The sequence below is a fragment of the Oncorhynchus mykiss genome, chromosome 21 (assembly GCF_013265735.2).
Source record: "Oncorhynchus mykiss isolate Arlee chromosome 21, USDA_OmykA_1.1, whole genome shotgun sequence".
In the NCBI taxonomy this organism is placed as follows: Eukaryota; Metazoa; Chordata; class Actinopteri; order Salmoniformes; family Salmonidae; genus Oncorhynchus; species Oncorhynchus mykiss.
Genome location: NC_048585.1, coordinates 47,859,885 through 47,880,166, shown reverse-complemented (window position 1 = coordinate 47,880,166; position 20,282 = coordinate 47,859,885). Strand labels below are relative to the sequence as shown.

The 20,282-nt window shown below is 42.2% G+C and overlaps 1 protein-coding gene across 41 annotated transcripts in view; it reads right to left on the bottom strand.

Moving 5' to 3' along the window:
- The window catches only part of LOC110500605 (receptor-type tyrosine-protein phosphatase delta), a 589,354-nt gene that overhangs the window by 77,851 nt on the left and 491,221 nt on the right, over positions 1 to 20,282 (bottom strand). For 23 of the 41 annotated variants that reach the window (XM_036958022.1, XM_036958020.1, XM_036958025.1 and 20 more), the window contains 5 exons: positions 6,784 to 6,972; positions 5,539 to 5,547; positions 4,762 to 4,779; positions 2,486 to 2,596; positions 951 to 962 (listed from right to left, as the gene is read on the bottom strand). In XM_036958022.1, coding sequence (XP_036813917.1) covers positions 951 to 962; positions 2,486 to 2,596; positions 4,762 to 4,779; positions 5,539 to 5,547; positions 6,784 to 6,972 — 339 coding nt within the window. The remainder of the gene's footprint in view (positions 1 to 950; positions 963 to 2,485; positions 2,597 to 4,761; positions 4,780 to 5,538; positions 5,548 to 6,783; positions 6,973 to 20,282) is intronic. The other 18 variants (XM_036958035.1, XM_036958038.1, XM_036958043.1 and 15 more) reach the window with 5 other exon arrangements.

Here is a 20,282-nt window from a genome sequence, read left to right as displayed (position 1 = left end):
TCTCCAGAGAGAAGGAATCTCAGAAACTACTACTTGCATTATTAAATACAAGTTTTCACTCGCTTCATATTTAATTAATATCCAATTGGATCCTGCTCCCCCATGACATAATGTTATCATACTAATTTGAATATCATTACATTTGTCAAGTCTTACAGCTAATGCTCCAAATACATCATTCTTTCAAAAAAGCCTCTGTAGGAAAAATCCTTTGCAGAGGCAGCGTACATCTCACAAGGCTAACAGCTGAGCGCTAAACCTCGCCACTGATTATGACAAAGGGGAATTTAGCTTATAGCTTTTAAAACGTGTCTTTCTCTGAGACTATGATGAAGAGCAACAGAGGGAAAATGTGCATCCAGTCTTAGCTAGGCAGGCCGCAGAGCATGGCAGCGCTTCATTCCAGGAGCCTGCAGTGATTTAGGACACCCTTCCAGCTCCGGTGCTGCGGCTCATGTTGCCCCTGAGCTTTTTTGTGCCGCCTGCCATTGTCACGCCGTTGGCCTGAGTAACCAAGCAGGAACACTGACAAGCTAAGGACACCGATGGGCAAGGGGCAGGGGTGGGGCTGAGAGCGGGGGGGGGGGGGGGGGGATCTCTAGTTTGAGCATAAACAGGTCACCATGCAAATACTCCCCGAAGATGCAAATATTATCCCACACCCTCCCACCGCCCCAAAGATGCACATTTCCTCCCACGACATGCACCACTTTTTGGACAGTCAAGCATCGTAGCCAAGACCAAGGGCATTCTTCATGGAAAAGGTGAACTGAGAAACAACAGTAGTAATACAAGGCTATCGGTAATATAAATGATAATGAACCAAGAAGAGAACAAAATGAGAGAGAAAAATGTATTTGATTTATATTCTTGAGAATTGTGTTTTTGGACGGTTGCAATAAATGAGTTTCTTTAGTTTCAGTTTTGTATAAAAGTAAAAACACACCAACCTTCTCGCAGCTCTGAGGGATGTAGAGGGTTTGATGCAGAACACAATGAAATGAGGAAAGGAGAAGGAAACAAGGGAGACACAGAGAGAGTAAAAAGGCCATGTTCAAGGCGTTGAAACTGCTACTTAAAAAATGTGAAGGACTTCCTGTCACATGGGGACACGGAGTCCGCTGCATTGCCCTCACACCCTGGTTTAGATGCAGAGGCCCTGTAGCACCAATTAAATATGTTAAGCATTTTGAGGGCTGAAATCATTTTCTATGTTTAGCATATCATATAATCCTGTCCCAGTCATGTGGTTGGCTTATATCGAGGATTAACATGCTATAGGTAGGTTGGGTTTTACATACAAATGTTCTGCATGTTGAAAAGGTGAGCAATACAAAAAGTAATAATATGATATCCAGAAAGATATCTCTGTGCATTTATTTGGTCAATATCCACTTTAAGTTTGTTCCAAAAATCAATTAGTTCATTATTCAGTATTCTAGGTATTGTCATTGATTGTGTTTTAAATTGATGATCCGTGATGACACTGCAAACCACAAGGCTCGGACAGAATCATAGATCTTAGTTTTTTTAAAGAAGAATACCTACAGCTGCCAGTGAAAATATTCATACAAAATTGATGAAAAACGACTCTATTTAATATGAAAAAAAGAATATCCATTACGTTTAACAACTGATCTATATGAAAAGGCAACAATGGACAGGGCATCACATAAAACCTTCATTTTATCAGTAGATAATTTTTTTTTTTTTTAAACACACAATAACATTTATTCCACTGGCCTTCAACTATGTAATGTGACTTTCACATAGACAGTTCGTGACAATTGGAATAAAGATTTGTAATAGCGCAAGAAGGTGATATGAAAGCCAGAATACATAGTGTTACCTATCAATGAATTATCACTTATAAGAAAATGAGCAAATACGTGTATGTGCTGATGCTATCAACACTAGCATAGACATTAAAGATGTTGCCATTTTTCAACCCGGCGTTAAAATGAAAGATTTAATGATAACTACATACAATTATTATTTAATATAATCTCAGCACTTTTAATACTGTATTGACAAAGAGAGATGAGTTAAAGGTGTCCTTCCAATGTTGCTCAAAAGAGAAGAGAAACAGAAAGATCAGAGAGGATCCGCTACTATGAATAGAGGGGATTGGTGGAGGGATTGTCCACCCATTTCCCCTCAAGGTACATTTAGGAGTAAAAGTCAATTAGTAGGTAAACACACCAAGCAGTCAAGTCATTGGAGTTAGACTTAGGAAACAGAACAGAAAAACACAAAACAGAACACACAGGTTCAAATCAGTGCAGGTAGGTCTAATAGAACAAAACAGCCATACTTACAAGTAACTCACTGGACATGGACCTCTGGACTGGAACAGTAACTCCAGCACCCAGAATTACCCAGTTTCAACATCAGTTGTACTATAATATACCGTACCATAATATACCACTTAAATGTTTTTCTTCCAAAGATGAATACCGTTGTTGTTTGATCATTGCTTTCCTACCTCTAACATATAGATTGGCGGGGGCAGAATAGCGGGTTCCATCGTTGTTAGTGGCGACGCACTCATACTTCCCCTGGTCGGACTCTTCGCTCTGCTCAATCTGGAGGGCCCCTGCGTGGGAATAGAAGATATGTGCCGGACACCATTGGTTAAGTGTCTGCCATTTTGAATTGAGTTGACAAACATAAAAAAACGTGCTTGTTGTGAAACTGCTCAGGGGCCAACATGTCATTGGGCCCCCCTCACTCCTAGACTTGCTCTTTTAGTCTGCTCAGGGGCCAACATGTCATTGGGGCCCCCGCACTCCGAGATTTGCACTTTTAGACTGCTCAGGGGCCAACATGTCATTGGGGCCCCCTCACTCCTAGACTTGCTCTTTTTTTTTTAATCGATGAGGGTACAGAGTAAAATCGGCTACCATTGTAACTAGCGTAGAGGGATTTTTGATATCTGTAGGGATCATTTGCACAGAGGATAGTTCACTTTTACATTGACCAACACAACCATATTTGTTGAGCAAATAGGCATTCTTCTTGTAACTTGACAGATTTTCCCCTAACATTCCCCTGGTCTGATGTATTAAATGTGTGACATCTTTATTCCGTTTATTCTGTCATTATTAACAAAATACACTTGAATTATAGTAATCATGGATAGTTGCAGTCGAATTGCTACATTATCAGACCTACAGAAATCTTAGGGGGAAAAAATGACATTTAACAACCATGGAAAAATATTTAATATTTAACATTTACCTTATTATTGACTTCAGTGGATACAAACAAACCTACATACATGTTGCAGGGTCTAAAAAGGCACTCAACTTTAAGGCCAGTGTTAACATATGTCATAGAATAGCTCGACTTTGAGGGATAGGGGCAAGCCCTGCAATGTACAACATTTCACTGGACTGTCAATATGGGGATGAGTGAAACTGCTTCAAGGAAGCATGGATCAAACAAAAGAGGTTTACAGTATACAAAAGTAGCATAACAAGGGAGGACAATTAAAACATTAAAACAATAAATTTGGGTATGAATTTTAGCATATTTAATCACAGATCCAATATCAATCAAATGATTTAGGACTTCATCCAGTCAAAGTTGGTTAGAAAAATGCAGCACTTACAAAAAACGGGGGGGGGAAAAATGCCGCTGAGATATGTTAAAAAAATACTCATCATAATATCGTATTACAAATATATCACCCTCTGTCACAAAATGTTTGACATGCAGATGTTTTCCAAAGAACAAGAAATGTATGTCGGCACAACTTACAACCTTTTGACAACCCTTAGCTGAAAAATAAAATGCAATTGTATTAGAAGACAAAATTCAAAATGGTGGCCTTGAGCCGACAAGAAGGCAACCAACCACTGACTGCGTTAGCTTGTGAAAGCTACAAAAGACACCCATAAAAATCCACCAATGGGATCCGCAGTGTGGTGTCATATGACCAGGGGGAAAATGGCTTATGCATCAATCACTCTCCAACTCCCAAATGGCAAAAATGGACCTGCCAGGTCCTCGCCTGACTCAACTGTTTGCCTTCCCCAAAACCTTGAAGAATAAAAAAAACGTCAAAAAGTAAAATAGCCTTCAAACCCAAGAAAAGTAAGAAAAATAGGTGAAAGAGAAAAAAGCACCGGGAGAAACTTTATCAAAAAAGTAGTTGTTTGGGCTTTTTATATATTTTTTTTTACAGAAGGTACAGGAGAGGAAAGCAAATAGAAGAAATAAAAAAAATAGACTTGCAAAGACAGAAAGAGTTCTTTGGGAGAAAAAAGCAGAGGAAAGGCAATGTTGTCTTCAGCATGCCTGCGTGATTCCACAGCATCTGTGCATCATTTAAGTGCTGAACAAGAGCAGCTAAGGGGGAAAAATGTTTGGTTGTTTTAGTTGGACAAAAAGAGGGACACATGAGTCGCTATGGCCAAAAATTAAACAAAAAAATGAAATAAAAATTTGAGTTCGAAAAAAATAAGTTGTCATTGGATATGCTTCTTTGAGCCAGAGCAAGCATATCACAACTGAGTTTTTTTGAAAAAGGCTCTTCAAATCAAAATTCAAAGGAGGAAGTAAAGCATAGACAAAAAATGGAGATTGGATGAAGTCAACGGAACAGGACAAATAAAAAGGAAAGTCGATAATGAGAACTAAATGGGATTCGGAGTCGGGAAACAGGACAAAAATGGAGGCGGACGGGCGGATGGATGGGACGACAGCAAGAATGAAGTTGCTTTGTTCATTCTGTGAACGTCAGTTCAGCACTCTTACCTCTTATTGGTGTACCACCTGGGTGGATAATATGAATGCAAATAAGATTAGAAAGAAGAAGCATTAGTACGAGAAGATAGAGTCTGGGGGCTTTGGAAGAAGAATCAAATTAGACTTATCAGAGTACGTAAATAATGAGTACTAGAGGAAAGAGAAAGAAGAAAGAGAGAGAGATAGAAAGAGAACTCTACTCTATTGGTTAAAAAAAGACAGGATTCATCATAGGAAGGTATCATAGGTCAGAGAAGGTCAGAGAACTTGTGCAGAGGTGTGCCTCAGGGGAGCAGCCATTTTGGAAGTGGCATGGCTTCTGAAGACCATCTACTTTGGAAGGCTTGGAGGAGTTGGAATATGAGAGGGAAGAGACTCGTTTAAGAGACTTGGAACCCTTTAGCTTGACCTCATAGTAATCGTTAAACATCTGCTTAAATCTCTATAATGCTAGTAGGCTTTACATGATTGAGTGAGTGGGTAAGTGGGTGAGTGATTGAGTGAGAGGATACGATACAGTGAGGCTAGATAGGTAGGTTATATTACAAAGGTGGTGGATATGGCATATATTGAGCTTAAGCTGGGTGAAATGTGTGTGCTCTTGAAAACGTGCCTGTATGGCTTATAGGAAAACTTTGTGGGGGGGGGGGTATATGTGTGTCCACTAGGGTTATCTTTGTGTCTACACTAACTGTTAGTAAAATGCATGCCATGCATTTTATTAATAGTTATAACATGAAGAAAAATTAGTGGGGAGTGAAGTGTGCTTCAGAACTAAGCACTTACCAAAGGATTCTGTAGATTTAAATACGGAGAGAAGAAAGACAGCATAAAAATATGATTATATTCCTTAGGTTTAGTTACATCGTTTTTTTTGTCAGAGTTAAATCTTTATCAACTCTACGTCACAGGAGAATGAAAGTCGCACATAAAAAAAGTGTTAATTTACACAGTTTCTGTTGACAACAGGCAAAGGAGGGTTAACAAGACAATTTAACAAAGGACAGCTGTGGAATCTGGGAAGACAGGTGGTCAAACATAGAAGACTAAGTGTCCCAGAAGTAGTGAGAAATCTTAAACAGCTTGCTATTAGCAAATATTGCTAGCCAAACTACGAGTTAAGTAACGATAAGCATATATCATTTCTAATGCTATGTCAATATCAAAAGGAAACTTTGAATATTCAGGGGATCAGGATGTGGAAATATTGGGAATAAGCCACAAGCATAGGGAAGCGAAAGTTGGAGTCTACGCGGAAAAGCATTGAGTATATCCAGAGAGAGTCAAGGGACTGGGAAAGATAGACACAAGTCTCACACATTACTGTGGCTGCTTATGGCTGGAAAACATTCCGGAAGGAAAAGTTGCCTTCGTCAAAGTTAGGTTAGCTTTTCTTTTCTGATTTAGTACAACTGTTAGTTTGAAAGGACATTTTGTTGTTAAATCACAACCAAAAGGACAAAGAATTAGAAAGGAAAGTGTCTAAATGTCTGCCTGTTCACTCCGTTCGTCAATTTTCTCTTGCTGTCTTAGAAAGCAATTAAATTGCTAAAAACCATGGGTGCTCCTTTGCAAGTTCTGAATGAAGCCCAACGTTGAATATTAATCGTTTAAGTGAAATCAAGTGATAAAAACTGAGGAAATCAAAAGAAGAGAATGGATCCGTCAAACACTGCACCGGGGCAGTCAAAGGGAATCAACTAAACCAAAAGAAAAGAAACTCGTCAGAAGAACAGTCACAGCAGTGAGCAATGAGAGAGTCAGACTGAAGCGGCAACAAACATGGAGATAACCGACAGAGCCATGACAAAACCGGAGGCAGGGGTGGGAGGAACAGACGAGACACACCAGGACACACACAGTTGAGGAGGAGGAAGCAGCAGTAGAAACAATGCCATTACCTACTAAATCAAAGCCAAGGAAGAAGAAGTAGAGGAGGAGGAGAACGAGAGACCAGAAACGGAAGGGAGTGGGGTGCAAATATAAAATAGTACTCCCGGTTTATATCCGGGGGCGGCAGTGACACCCTACCTGATCTGAGCTGCTTGATGCGTCCATTGTTGTTGGTGGTGTTGACGGGCAGGAAATCTTTGAACCAGGAGATATCTGGGTCAGGGTTGCCGCTGGCGGCACAGAGCATGGTGGCCGTGCGAGTTCGTTCTACCACTTTCAACTGGGGGCCCATGTCAATGGTGGGGAAACCAGCAGGCAGTTGGTCCTCTGTGAAAACCAAGAGGAAACCATAGCTGTGAGCTCATTGAGTACAAGTGAGAGGAGTGGGAGGGGGAGAGAGCCAGAGGAAGAGGGCAGACATAATCACTATCAATAGGAGATTAGAATCAATAAGAATGTCTGTGTGTGAGTGGGAGAGAGAGAGAGAGAGAGAGAGAGATAGCGAGCGAGTAAGGAAAAGTGACATATTGAGATGTGTATGCGTGCACTGCGTTCATACTATTGTCAAGTTCTAAACAGTTATTCAGTGACATAATACTATTTTCTGATTCCATCCGAGTTATACTTTGCATAAACCTTCAAATAATACAAATAACATGAAAATTGAGATTGAACATTTACATAACCACTAGTCACAATTTCATCAAGGCTCTGCAATCTAAAAATGTGACACAAAACACAACAGATTTTTCAGACAGTTGACACTTGGGGTGTGTTTTGAGTATTTGTACTGCTTCTCAGCGTGTGTACAACTGCATATTGGATGGATCTCTGCCACATAAACCTGTCTCTTCCTCTGCCTGCGCTACAAAGTGCTGCTATCAGAAAGGGGGACTGCTCCTCTCGCTGTTCTTCGAGATGCAAGACAAGATAACTAATGCAGCGCCCTCTCCTGAGCAAAAAAAATTCTGTTTAACAAAACAAAGACAATCAAAGGCCTACATCAGCTTTTCTGACCCTTGAGGCTCTTAGCAGGAAGCTGACTCACTTTCACAGCGAGAGAAGGCTTTTACAGAGAGCACTGGGGCACATATCCCATCCAAAATGGCTATTGCTTTACCTTGGTTAAGTTAACACTAAAGCGCTAATATGACACACAGAATCAATGCGGTTGGCATACCAGTGAGGCTGAAGCACACCTTAAAGCTTCACTCTTCCCATCATGATATGGCTAATTAGCTCATTTTTCCTTCCCTCTCGCAAAAGCCACCTACTCTGACTCACTCTCTTCATCAAAGTTTCATGAGACACACATCAGGCTGGAAACAGCTTTGAGCAGCCGCTGCCTCTGTGCAGCTGACAACAGTCGTGGCTCCCTTCCAACAATACTTTTGGTTATCTGGTAGGAGAGGATACCGTGGCGGGTTAATCCTTTTTAAGAATTGGACTTCATTACAAATTAGGAACTTGGTTTTGAGCTTCAAAACTTTCCCTCTTCAAGTTAATGTCCCAACCTGAACCAAGGTTAACTTTAACGAGTGAATAATGGGGATGAGGGCATAAGCACAGAAATAGAATGCCATTCTATTTATATTCATATAGGTTTGACAGTCAACTTCAAAAAAATGAACTTGGAGAATGTCTTTGGGGTGGCTAAAACGAATTGCCAAGTCTTTGCGATTCAGAGTAATTAAGGGAAGGGGAAAGGGGTTTTAATAAGACAATACTATTTTAAGTGTAATTAGCAATACTTCATGAGACAAACACACAGTTTAGCATACATCCTCAATCCAAGGTGTTAAGTGTCCTAAGTGTCTTCTTCTCGACCATTAGCCATTAAAGAAATTAGGTATGCCTGGGGGTTGGTCCATCTAAAAGTTTGCTGGCATCATGTTTCCTCATCCTACATAAAGAGACTCACTCACACAACCGTGAATATGTGATCCTACCTCATTTTAGTTCCATTGAGGCGTATTGAGCTACCTGTTGGGGCGACGCTACTGGCTAATGTGCACTCTATTAACATCTTGAGTTACAATCCATCACACCGCAAACAAATGGAAATCTCAACTCTCTCAACTGATCACAAGGCAACTAATGAGAGAGAGAGAGAGAGAGAGAGAGAGAGAGAGAGAGAGAGAGAGAGAGAGAGAGAGAGAGAGAGAGAGAGAGAGAGAGAGAGAGAGAGAGAGAGAGAGAGAGAGAGAGAGAGAGAGAGAGAGAGAGAGAGAGAGAGAGAGAGAGAGAGAGAGAGAGAGAGAGAGAGAGAGAGAGAGAGAGAGAGAGAGAGAGCGAGAGAGAGAGAGAGAGAGAGCGAGAACGAGGGGAAAGAGTCACAGAGTGTGTTGAGGAAATACACAACTTACACTTTTATTTAGTAAGGAGTCTTCAGGCTATACAAAAATAAGTCACCACAAAACATGCTCTCTCATTATATGGTAATTAACCATCAATAAAGGCATGGATTTGCTATCGGATAAGGCTTGAACTTGTGTCAATGTTGGATACTCATGCAGGCCCATCAATTTTAATACTGATAGTCCAAGTCTAAAATAGGGACAATGAAATTATATTGTTGAACTAAACCAGGGAGTCAAATGATTTACTTTGATTGTTAAAAGGAATGACAAAAAAAGTTAAAATAACTTAGATTTCGAAAGCCTAACAAACATGTTTCTCACAAATATGTTTAACTTCTAAACTATTTCGAAACACACCTCCTCTCATGACTTAGGGGTATGCAGTTCAGTTAAGAAAGCTGGTCAAGAAGAATGCTTTAAAAGCTTTGCAGATTAAATGTGACATTAAATCAACTGGTTACAGCCGTTGCCCACACGGCACAAAATAACAGGAAATGTTTTTGGATTCCAAGTAAAAAGAAGACACAGAAAAGAGACAAGGACGGTACATTTCTCTTTCATAGAATGCACCTCTGTGTTAAAGTACCATTAACGAAACAGCCTAATGAAAGAGGTGTTTGTTTGAGGGGAGGGAGAGGAGGATGAGGTGGAGGAGAGGAATTAATTGAGCGAGGTATCTCCCTCTCCCGAGCTTTCCACAGGCCGTTCGAAGGTCGAATGGAAAATCATTCGATTTCTAAAGCTACCTGCTCGAACACAATAACCAGGAGCATGCCTCGGAGGACGCATGTTGAATATCATAATGAGATGTCACAATCCGTGCAGCCTAAAAATCATTGTCGGAGAAAAGTACAATGTATGGTTGAGGCGGCAAATATGTGTTCAGGAGATCATAATTGTGTCGTTCTCTGATCAATCAAAATTGCTCTCGTGCTGGGCAAAGCAATACCCTTAATTAATTTTACTCTGTAGACAAAGCTAGTTGAAAGAGAACGCCGCAGGACAATGCCTACATGTTCAAATATATCCACTGTGTGGTCTTTGTCAGAATTCCATTGTTTGATGCAAAATCAGCTCGAGTTTGAGAGATCTAAGGTAGTGCAGTCGTGCTCCTCCGGAGCAGCCAAGAAGTCATGACATCAGAGGTATCTTCAGATACTGCCCGACCATAACTCTAAAACTACCCCTGTGATCTAAAAATACCAAAAAGGCCCCTTTTGGCCTTCCTCTGCCACTCCCAGTATACAATGTTACATCATAGAATGAACCGTGTGGCTCAGTTGTTTGAGCACGGAGCTTGCAAAGCCAGGGTTGTGGATTTTGATTGCCATGGGGGGCCAGAATGAAAAAGTATGAAAATGTATACACTCACTACAGGATAAACGTAAATAATTAGCATTGTGCTAATAAATGAGGAAATTAAACACCTTTCCTCCACTTATGGTGTGATTAACAACTCAAATTGGGCCGAGCTGCGGCAGTATTTTCTTCAGGAGGCCAAGAGAGCCAAATAAAACGAGAATAATCGCTAGTTAATTTATGCAACATGATGTTTGTTGTACGCCTTTTTGAAAAACGGTGGAGTTATTGACAAAGTGTTAAAAAGGAATTAATTCATTAATCTAACGGGGCAAAGCGGCTAGCAATTTTATTATGTGCTATGCTTGCAGTTCTGCTAATAGGCAGGGCTTGGGTTTTCGACTTGTGGTTGCATAAATTATCAACACGGGCTAATTCATTACCGCACAGGGAACTGTTGGCTGTTTCCTGTGATAGAATTGGAAATTGGAAAACGTTGAATTGGTGTGTGCGTGTGCGTGTGCGTGTGTGTGTGTGTGTATATGTGTGTCGGTGTTCAGCATGCATGACATCTCCATTCTCTGTGCATTGATGTAAAATGCAGCATAAAGAGACCTCTGTGAGGGTTTCTTTTCACCTCACAGGAGAAAAAAACCCTGAAAGCTCAAGGACAGTTTAAGATGAGGGCAGTTTCATAACTTTGCTCAAGACCGTACTGTATTCAACAATGGATCTACCCACTAAATGAGATGGAGGGGAGTAATGCTGAAGTCACCTTCTAAAGAACTGCTGAGAGCTGGTGCTTGATATAAAAGCACTTGCAATGACAATTTGCACACATTAACCAGTCAGGCCATCAGGTGCCAAGTATGCGAGGATAGAAAAAAAAGACATTGGCTCAAATAGTACCTCAGTGAGCATGTTTTGGCTTAAGACCCTAGGTCATTGAACATAAGCTCAGGCTATTAGCAAATTATGTCTATCGATCAGTCATACGTCTCCGTACTGTCTCCCTAACAACATGTTGCTTTCTCCTTGATGATAAGGGAAGCCATACACGTATATTTAAAAGTCACTCATTTGGAAAGGCTTCAAAATTCTAACCAGCCCTCTAATTTGTCTCGACTGCCACCACCAAACCCCTCTCCCCTAACCCCAAAGAACGCACCCAAAACGCCCCGGTGCGACACTCCCTTTGCACAGTGGTGTAATTACAACTGACAAACATAAGTAATATTCTCTTTGGGAGGACCGCTAATTAAATCTGGCTAATTGAGTCTCGGCAGACCAGGCTAACATTTGGGATGTGATTAGTTACTGTTTACCAGACCAACTTAGCCCAGTTTGTGTAACGGTGGATGGAGTGAGAGAAGGAATAGTGAAGAAGCAGGGGGTACCATGTTTACAGAACGTTGTGAGCCTAATACGGTTATCTCATCGAGGTGAACCAAGGGGCTGGATGTCTACTTCTGCCATGCTATATTTGCTACATTTTAACATCAGATTTACACAGCTATTAGAAACCACTTCTTTGACGGACAGCTTCCTGTTGACACTCCACACACTTGACCTGGGTAGAGGAAGTCAGGAAGTGTGCACTTGCTGTGTGCCATTATTTGCTAGTTAACCACTCTCACATGATCCTGCCTAGAACATTGAGTTGTGAGTGGAATATTTAATAAATCTGGCAGTCAACGCTTCTAATACAGTGAGGTCGCGGTAGTGGTTTCTATAATTCACACTTCATTCAATTTCAAAATGACCTAATAAGTACAGAGGGATTTAAGGGGAGGAAATAAATAAGCCTTTTCTGTTGTGCGGTGGACCCCCCCCCCCAAAATGAATCCATAAAGACATAAACCTTTCCGGTCCCATTCCGTCATTAATTCCATGCCTGCCGCACAAGGATTGGATTCAGTCAGCCCCCCCCCCCCCCCCCCCCCCCCCTTGGCGGAACCAGACTTTTCACCCCAGGCTTTAGGTTATTCTTCTGGGAAAATCCCTACAGGCTAAAATAAGATATATTTGTTGGACCTTTTTGAGCGGATACAATCTACTTAAAGAGGCTGTCACAGGTCAGTAGCGAAAGAGCGTGCTGAGAATCATTGTTGTTTGGGAATCACTCCTGCCTGAAGATGGCGGATTATTGTAATGCTGGAAAGTCAGTTGGGGGAACTGTTCAAGTATGACACCCATCCGTCTTATATTTCTCACTCCTTTTAGCTTTATTGTACAGCATGTCCAGTTTAGAATTTGATATTATTATTCTTTTTGGTCTTGAGATAAGGTTTTTCGGGCAGCACAAAAAGGCACAGTACGTTTTTCCATTTCCTTTTGAGTGTGACGGTAGTAACTATTTGCTTCCACCCCTAAATCACACAGCAGACACAGCCTTTTCTCCTCAGTATAGTGTGCGATGTTCAGTTAAGGCACACTAATTAGAAATGTAGCTGCGATCAAAGCACCAAATAAATAAAGCAACAGCCTGGAAGATGAAAAATTTCCCGGGTTAGGAATGTTAACCAACCATCTCTTTTGCTTCTCCAACACTCCTCCAATGACAATCATTTAGTTGGGCCTGGCTTGCGGAGTCCATGGCATGCATTGCTGATTGGGCATTAAATGGAAATTAGTTCTAATTAAGTCTTGGTTGCTTTATGGACTTGGATAATAGTGACCTACAAGTGCAGGCATGCAACGCACACAGAATAGAGAGAGTGGGAACGAGAAGGAACGAGAGAATGAAAGACAGAGTGCAGTGGCCTCGGGAGAGGATAAAATGGAAATGGTGCCAGAGTCCAGGATAAATCATCTAACAAATCATCTCTCAGGGCATAGATGAGGGAGCGAAATCTGCAGGCCAAGAAAACCTGCCAGAAAAGGCGATCTAAGGATGACTGGCACCGTAACGCACTCAGGACTTGACCATTACCCCAGGACACTGGCAGATGTCCAACTGTGCAGGATGTGTGGGCAAATGGCTTTTGACAAAGAGCACAGACCGTGCAACACTAACGTTATTGAGTTCATCCGTGCCAGCCCTTCTATTTCAATACTGTATGTGACCCAGAGGGTTGCGTGGCAGTGTAACATGCCTAGGATTTGGTATTCTATTATGCTGATAACAAACCGTCTTTTGTGACAGGAGAACACTTTTTCTTTAGTTTTGCCATGGACTATATTTTTTTAAGGGGCTTTTGGTTGAGACACAAACTTTTGAAGAAATATAAGCAATGTTGAGTAGTTGAGTAGGACAGCTTCTTGTACTACGACAACATTCGCTCAAATTTTTCCCCACAAAGTTCAATACAACCAGTTAGTACACCCGCTAAAGGGCGAACCTGAATCCTCTTCAACAAAATGTTCCTCTCTCTGCAGCCGTTCAACTAATGTATTTAATTATGTTGGCATTCGAGAGGGAACTGTTAATTATGCTTTTGTTTTCTCTCAAAATTACTCGACCAAATGTAAGAGCTCTTCAGTAACAAAGGCAGCCAGTAATTTCTCTTTGTGCCAAATCTATGACGCCATTTGCTCTCCTTTTCGCTATCTCTCATTCTCTGTTTTCCCCATCATCTCTCATCCTCCCCGCTGTTGTTTTCCCCTGCTCCACTTACAAGGTGCACTTCTCACCGCAGTAAAAAGGTGATATTTTACAGTCTAGCAAATCAACGATGACAGGCCTCTCAATCTACCCACATTTGCTTTATCAGCTATGTACAGCTGGATTGAAATATTCCAAAATGTGACAGTTCCACCTCAAAGAGAGTATTTTTTATAGACAGAATATTGTCTGGCTGTGTTTCTCCACATATCCATCCATCATTTCCTCCATAAACCCTCTACAGAGGTGAAACTTGTCCCTTATATGTATTTTTTTACAAGAACATTGCACTGCGATATCATTCTCTCGATCTTGTGCCCTCGGACCAGTGGGCGCAATGTTTTACTGTCATTTAATTAGCTTATTCCTTTTGCTTTTTAACGTGGAGTTTCGCTTGTGCCTGTCACCCACGTACTCCTCTTCCATTTGAAACAGAAACAAGGTTTCAGGTTAAGGCACGTCTCTGAAATCAGATTTCCCTTATAAAAACGTACCCTTACAGGGTTATTTTGGCCACAAGAAATTTGCTTTAATAGAATTCATATCCTACAATGACATGAATAGATTTTTTAAATGACATTTGTATTTATATGTCAAGCAGAACAGGTGGGGAAAGCACATCGGGAATACAGGGCCTAGGAAATGAAAGAGATTGACACAATATAAAACAGTCCTAACTGCTGACGTTTTGGTTTCACTGCCTTCTCTCTCTGGCACTGTATTGAACAGGAAAGCTGTCACCTAAATGATGCTTTTAACACATCACAACCGATAAAAGGTGTGCTGACGGTGTGCTCTCCATGTGGACTATGATAGCTGGTGTGTGTGTGTGTGTGTGTGTGTGTGTGTGTGTGTGTGTGTGTGTGTTAGTGTGTGTGTGTGTTAGTGTGTGTGTGTGTTTGTGTGTGTGTGTGTGTGTGTGTGTGTGTGTGTGTGTGTTAGTGTGTGTGTGTGTTAGTGTGTGTGTGTGTTAGTGTGTGTGTGTGTTAGAGAGATTAGGCTTGAGCTCTTGACCGTAAATGGTTATTGACCACCAGGAGTTTGCGATACTGATTTGTCGACTTGTCTTTACTGATAGCACTTCGGTGCGAGCTACTCAAACACAACATATCCATTCAAGACACACTGCTGTACATACAGGGCTCGTTTAAGACTTATCATACTGGAACTTGACCCCCCCCCCCCCCCCCCCCCCCCCCCCCCCCCTTATGGGATTCCGTTGGATTGCTTGTCAGATTATAAACGTCTCAGTGTCGAATACTTGGAATACTTAAGATGCAAGTGAAAGTGATGACCGTTCACCATCAATGGACAAAAGTATCTCACGGAGGGGAAGGTGTAGCAAACCACGCAGAGCAATACAAGTCAAGACTGCCACCGAAAGCAAGGTTGTCAAGGTTTGGAGGGAGTGCTAAATATAATCCAAGAATATTAACAATGTAAGACAGCAAACATCAAAAACAGTAAAATAGAAGACCACAAAATATAGTATATGACATTCACTCCAAGATATGGCAGATTGATCACGGGACTTGGTGAGCATAATCTGGGTGTATCGCATCATATGAATCTTATTAGGTCATCTCGATCGAACTAAAAGCCTCTTCCATTTTATACAATATCGGATTCTCGGTTTAGATCTTCACTCGCACATAATCACCTAGTTCTGACTAGCTACATCCTCAAATAGGCTTCCTTCCATCAAAAGTAATTAGATAACAGTCAAAGTACAAATATGTACAAGTATGGCAGACAAAATCCTCATAACCAGCACTTAATAGAGAGACAGCATGCAGGGGGGAGATTTCCCAAATATTTCATTCAGGTTTGTACTTGGCAGACAAGCACAAAGCTCAGAGTCCACCGCAGACCCGACTGCTAGGAACTAACACAACCAGAAACTAACACAGCCAAGGACTTTACTTTGTTGTAAGTTGCCTCTCAAGATAGGCATTGGTGAAACAACCTGTTACGTAAAAAGGCATTTGATCTGATCTGATCTGTGTAAATACTACGCTAGTGGCTCTAAAGCAACAACAAAAAACAAACAGAGAATAGTCAAATCTACCCGCAGGACTTGTCAGTCCTCCCTAATTCCTTGTGAATTTAGAAAGCAAATGAATAGTTCAAATTTGTAGCGAAAAACCCCCTGACCCAGTTACCTCTGTGTAAACAGACCGGGGTACTCAAAATCCAGCTTTCTGTCAATAATCTACTGAGTGTGTTTGGTCATGCTTTTGTTCGAGGTGGAAATATGTTTAGCCATTTCCTTGCCATGTGTGACACAGACGACTGTGTTCAGTTGACACTGGGTAAATAGTATTACGTATTTGGTACCGTGAGCCAGGTACAGCTGGTGTTGATAGTCGTGTAATCTCGAGCTACCTCTCTCTCCTAAAAAAGTACTTTAAAGTTTATTAAATACCGTGGCTTACCAAGACAATTAGTAGAAAGAAAACTAATCTTGAGCTAGGAATCGACTTAAGATTCAGTATTTTGGGAACGGAGGAGACTGATTAGTTGCCGTACTTCCGAGGACACCAACACTCGCATCTTTTCTTGCATGATAGTGACGGAAGGGGAGAGGGGGGTGGGACAGAATAAGCATGTCAGCCACCAGGCAGACAGTGAGAACCGTGCACTAGGCCTATCTATCGGCAATCAAGAGCTCCCTCCCTTAATGGAATGGGATGGGGGGGGGGGGGGGGGGGGGGGGATTAAGGATACCAATTTTGTTTAAATGTTTTAACGTTTAAATGTTCATACACTTAAGTTTTTACCATGCCTCCCAAACAGAGTGGCTTCAACTGTATCCAGCAAAACAAAGGGATGCAACTAATTTACAGAGCACATTAAGTTAATTTGCGGAAAATGCAGGGACCAAGTGTGAAAATTAGTCACTTTCAACAGCTGCTGAAATGTGTTTTTCACCTCCATCGCCTGAGGGGTCAAATAGAATTTAAGTTGTGAAATTGTGTCCGGTCTGTTCATTAACGATCGTAATGTATCAGCTTTGACAAGAAGCAAGGTATCCCATTACAAATATGCATGGGAATTTCTCTAGGAGTAAGTGGAAGGAGAGAGGAAGGAAAGCACAAGAGAGATGGAGGGAGGGAGGAAGGAAGAGAGAGAGACGAGGTTAGAAGGCGGGGGAGGAGAAAGCTCTCCAACCTCAGGTGTCCATTCTGTCTCAGTGAAAAATAGCATCCTCTCCTCACTCGCTCTCTCCACTGATTGTTTCATGTGTAAATCCCCTTTTAGATTCTATAACTAATTCAATGTTTCTTATTTGCTATTAAAACACCCTCAGCTAATGCGTAAGATTATGGGGACTCCATTGCTGAGTCAATCAATTAATCATCGGCTGCCCTATTTTCTATTTTTCAAAACCTCCTTCACAGACGAACACGGCCACTCATTCTTCATTCAGGAAGACACTGAAAATGTACAGGAGTCAATGTATAGAGAGGAGCCTTAAAACCGATTAGCTAACAGTAAACTGGAGCCTCTTTTAAAAAACGGTTTTCCCCCATAAATGTATGCAAAATGCTCAGTCTTGTCAATACCAGGATAAATGAATGCTCTTTTTACATGACAGGTTCATTACGAGGACAAATGGCCTCTCACAGAAATCGCACTGTACCGAGCTGAACACTGCTCCTGACAAACCAAACATCCCTTCCATTGCAGCCTGACAGATAGGGGAAGGGTGGTATTTCTTAGGCCAGCCCCTCTAAACTGACCCCACCCACTGTTCCTCCATGCCTGCAGTCCATGTAGCCCCAGTCGCCAATCTGTTACAGCCATCGATGTCTAGAAGACTAGCAAATCACATCAACTGACCTGAGTGCAACAGAAATGTATATGATACCACTGTGAGGCTCACATTGGTGCCTGTGCATACTCTCTGAGCTGCGACATTTATAAACATGATGGATTAGCCATGATATCCCTCCATTTCCACATAAGCAAAGGGAGCAGAGTGAGGGAGGGGGAAAGAGAGGGGTAGGTAGAGAGGTAGGGAGTGAGAGTGTGTTGGATGCCCCAGGGGTCAGGCTGAAATGGACGGATAAAGAGAATGATGAAAAGGAGAGATGGAGCAGGATGGGAACTGGAGCCTTCTCTCCACAGGCACTGGGGCCTTCTCTCCACAGGCCTGGCCAGGCAGGCAGGCAGTCAGGAACAAAGCTCTGTCTACACTCAAATGCTCGCCTAGCTTTGTAGACAGCAAGTCAGTTCAGGCAGATGTACTACCTTTGAGTGGTGGAGATCACTTAAAGGGAGCATGGACGGAGGGAGGGAGGGGAGGTAGGGAGGAAAGGAGGGAGGGAGCTGAAAAGAGAGGAGTAGATAGAGAAAGAGGTAGTCGCTTCCTCCATCTACCACTTTTTCTTTAAACACCTCTCTCTTTTCATAATTTTTATCCTTTGACTCCTTCCTCCTATCTTTACATAAGTTTGTCTTTTTATTTCCGATAGGCATCTGTACCTCACTCTCTCTCTCTCTCTCTCTCAGCATATTCCATTTGCTGTCTCGTACCCTGAGCGACAAATCCGTTTCCCTTAAAAAACGGAACCTCATTTGTTTAGGGGGGGGGGGGGGTGTCTTCTACGTCAACTTATCTGCCATCAGCAATTTGTTCTGTTATGATTACTAATATCAAGAAGAGGAGCATAGGAAAAAAAAAAGCTACTTCAGAAAAGCTTCGAGCTATTTTCCAAGCACAATGCAGAGATGAAGTCTCTTTCTTTTTTTCTTCATCACCCGGGAGGCGTATGCTCGGGAGCTCTGGTTTTAACAGTCCCTCAACTTACATTCTCTCCTTTGAGCACATTAAGCATTCATAAATAAAGAAGCCGTGGCTAGGAATACATAAACAGTGCAGTAGTGCTGTTTATTTCATAAAGATGCTCTGTGATGATGCCCTTAACACTTAATGCCATGAGGACTTTTAGTCATTTCATTCTCTTCATGTTTTAATGTGGCTATTATTGTGCGTCTAACCTGTTCCAAATCACTTGGGGTATGTATTATACACAGTTGAAGTCGGAAGTTTACATACACTTAGGTTGGAGTCATTAAACCAAGTTTTTCAACCACTCCACAAATATTTGTTAACCAACTATAGTTTTGGCAACTATCTACAAGTCATTTTTCCAACAGTTGTTTACAGACAGATTATTTCACTTACAATTCACTGTATCACAATTTGACTGTGCCTTTAAACAGCTTGTAAAATTCCAGAAAATGATGTCATGGCTTAAGAAACTTCTGATAGGCTAATTGACATCATTTGAGTCAATTGGAGGTGTACTTGTGGATGTACACTGCTCAAAAAAATAAAGGTAACACTTAAACAACACAATGTAACTCCAAGTCAATCACACTTCTGTGAAATCAAACTGTCCACTTAGGAAGCAACACTGATTGACAATAAATATCACATGCTGTTGTGCAAATGGAATAGACAACAGGTGGAAATGATAGGTAATTAGCAAGACACCCCTAATAAAGGAGTGGTTCTGCAGGTGGTGACCACAGACCACTTCTCAGTTCCTATGCTTCCTGGCTGATGTTTTGGCCACTTTTGAATGCTGGCGGTGCTTTCACTCTAGTGGTAGCATGAGACGGAGTCTACAACCCACACAAGTGGCTCAGGTAGTGCAGCTCATCCAGGATGGCACATCAATGCGAGCTGTGGCAAGAAGGTTTGCTGTGTCTGTCAGCGTAGTGTCCAGAGCATGGAGGCGCTACCAGGAGACAGGCCAGTACATCAGGAGACGTGGAGGAGGCCGTAGGAGGGCAGCAACTCAGCAGCAGGACTGCTACCTCCGCCTTTGTGCAAGGAGGAGCAGGAAGAGCACTACCAGAGCCCTGCAAAATGACCTCCAGCAGGCCACAAATGTGCTTGTGTCTGCTCAAACGGTCAGAAACAGACTCCATGAGGGCCCGACGTCCACAGGTGGGGGTTGTGCTTACAGCCCAATACCGTGCAGGACGTTTGGCATTTGCCAGAGAACACCAAGATTGGCAAATTCGCCACTGGCGCCCTGTGCTCTTCACAGATGAAAGCAGGTTCACACTGAGCACATGTGACAGATGTGACAGAGTCTGGAGACGCCGTGGAGAACGTTCTGCTGCCTGCAACATCCTCCAGCATGACCGGTTTGGCGGTGGGTCAGTCATGGTGTGGGGTGGCATTTCTTTGGGGGGCCGCACAGCCCTCCATGTGTTCGCCAGAGGTAGCCTGACTGCCATTAAGTACCGAGATGAGATCCTCAGACCCCTTGTGAGACCTTTTGCTGGTGCGGTTGGCCCTGGGTTCCTCCTAATGCAAGACAATGCTAGACCTCATGTGGCTGGAGTGTGTCAGC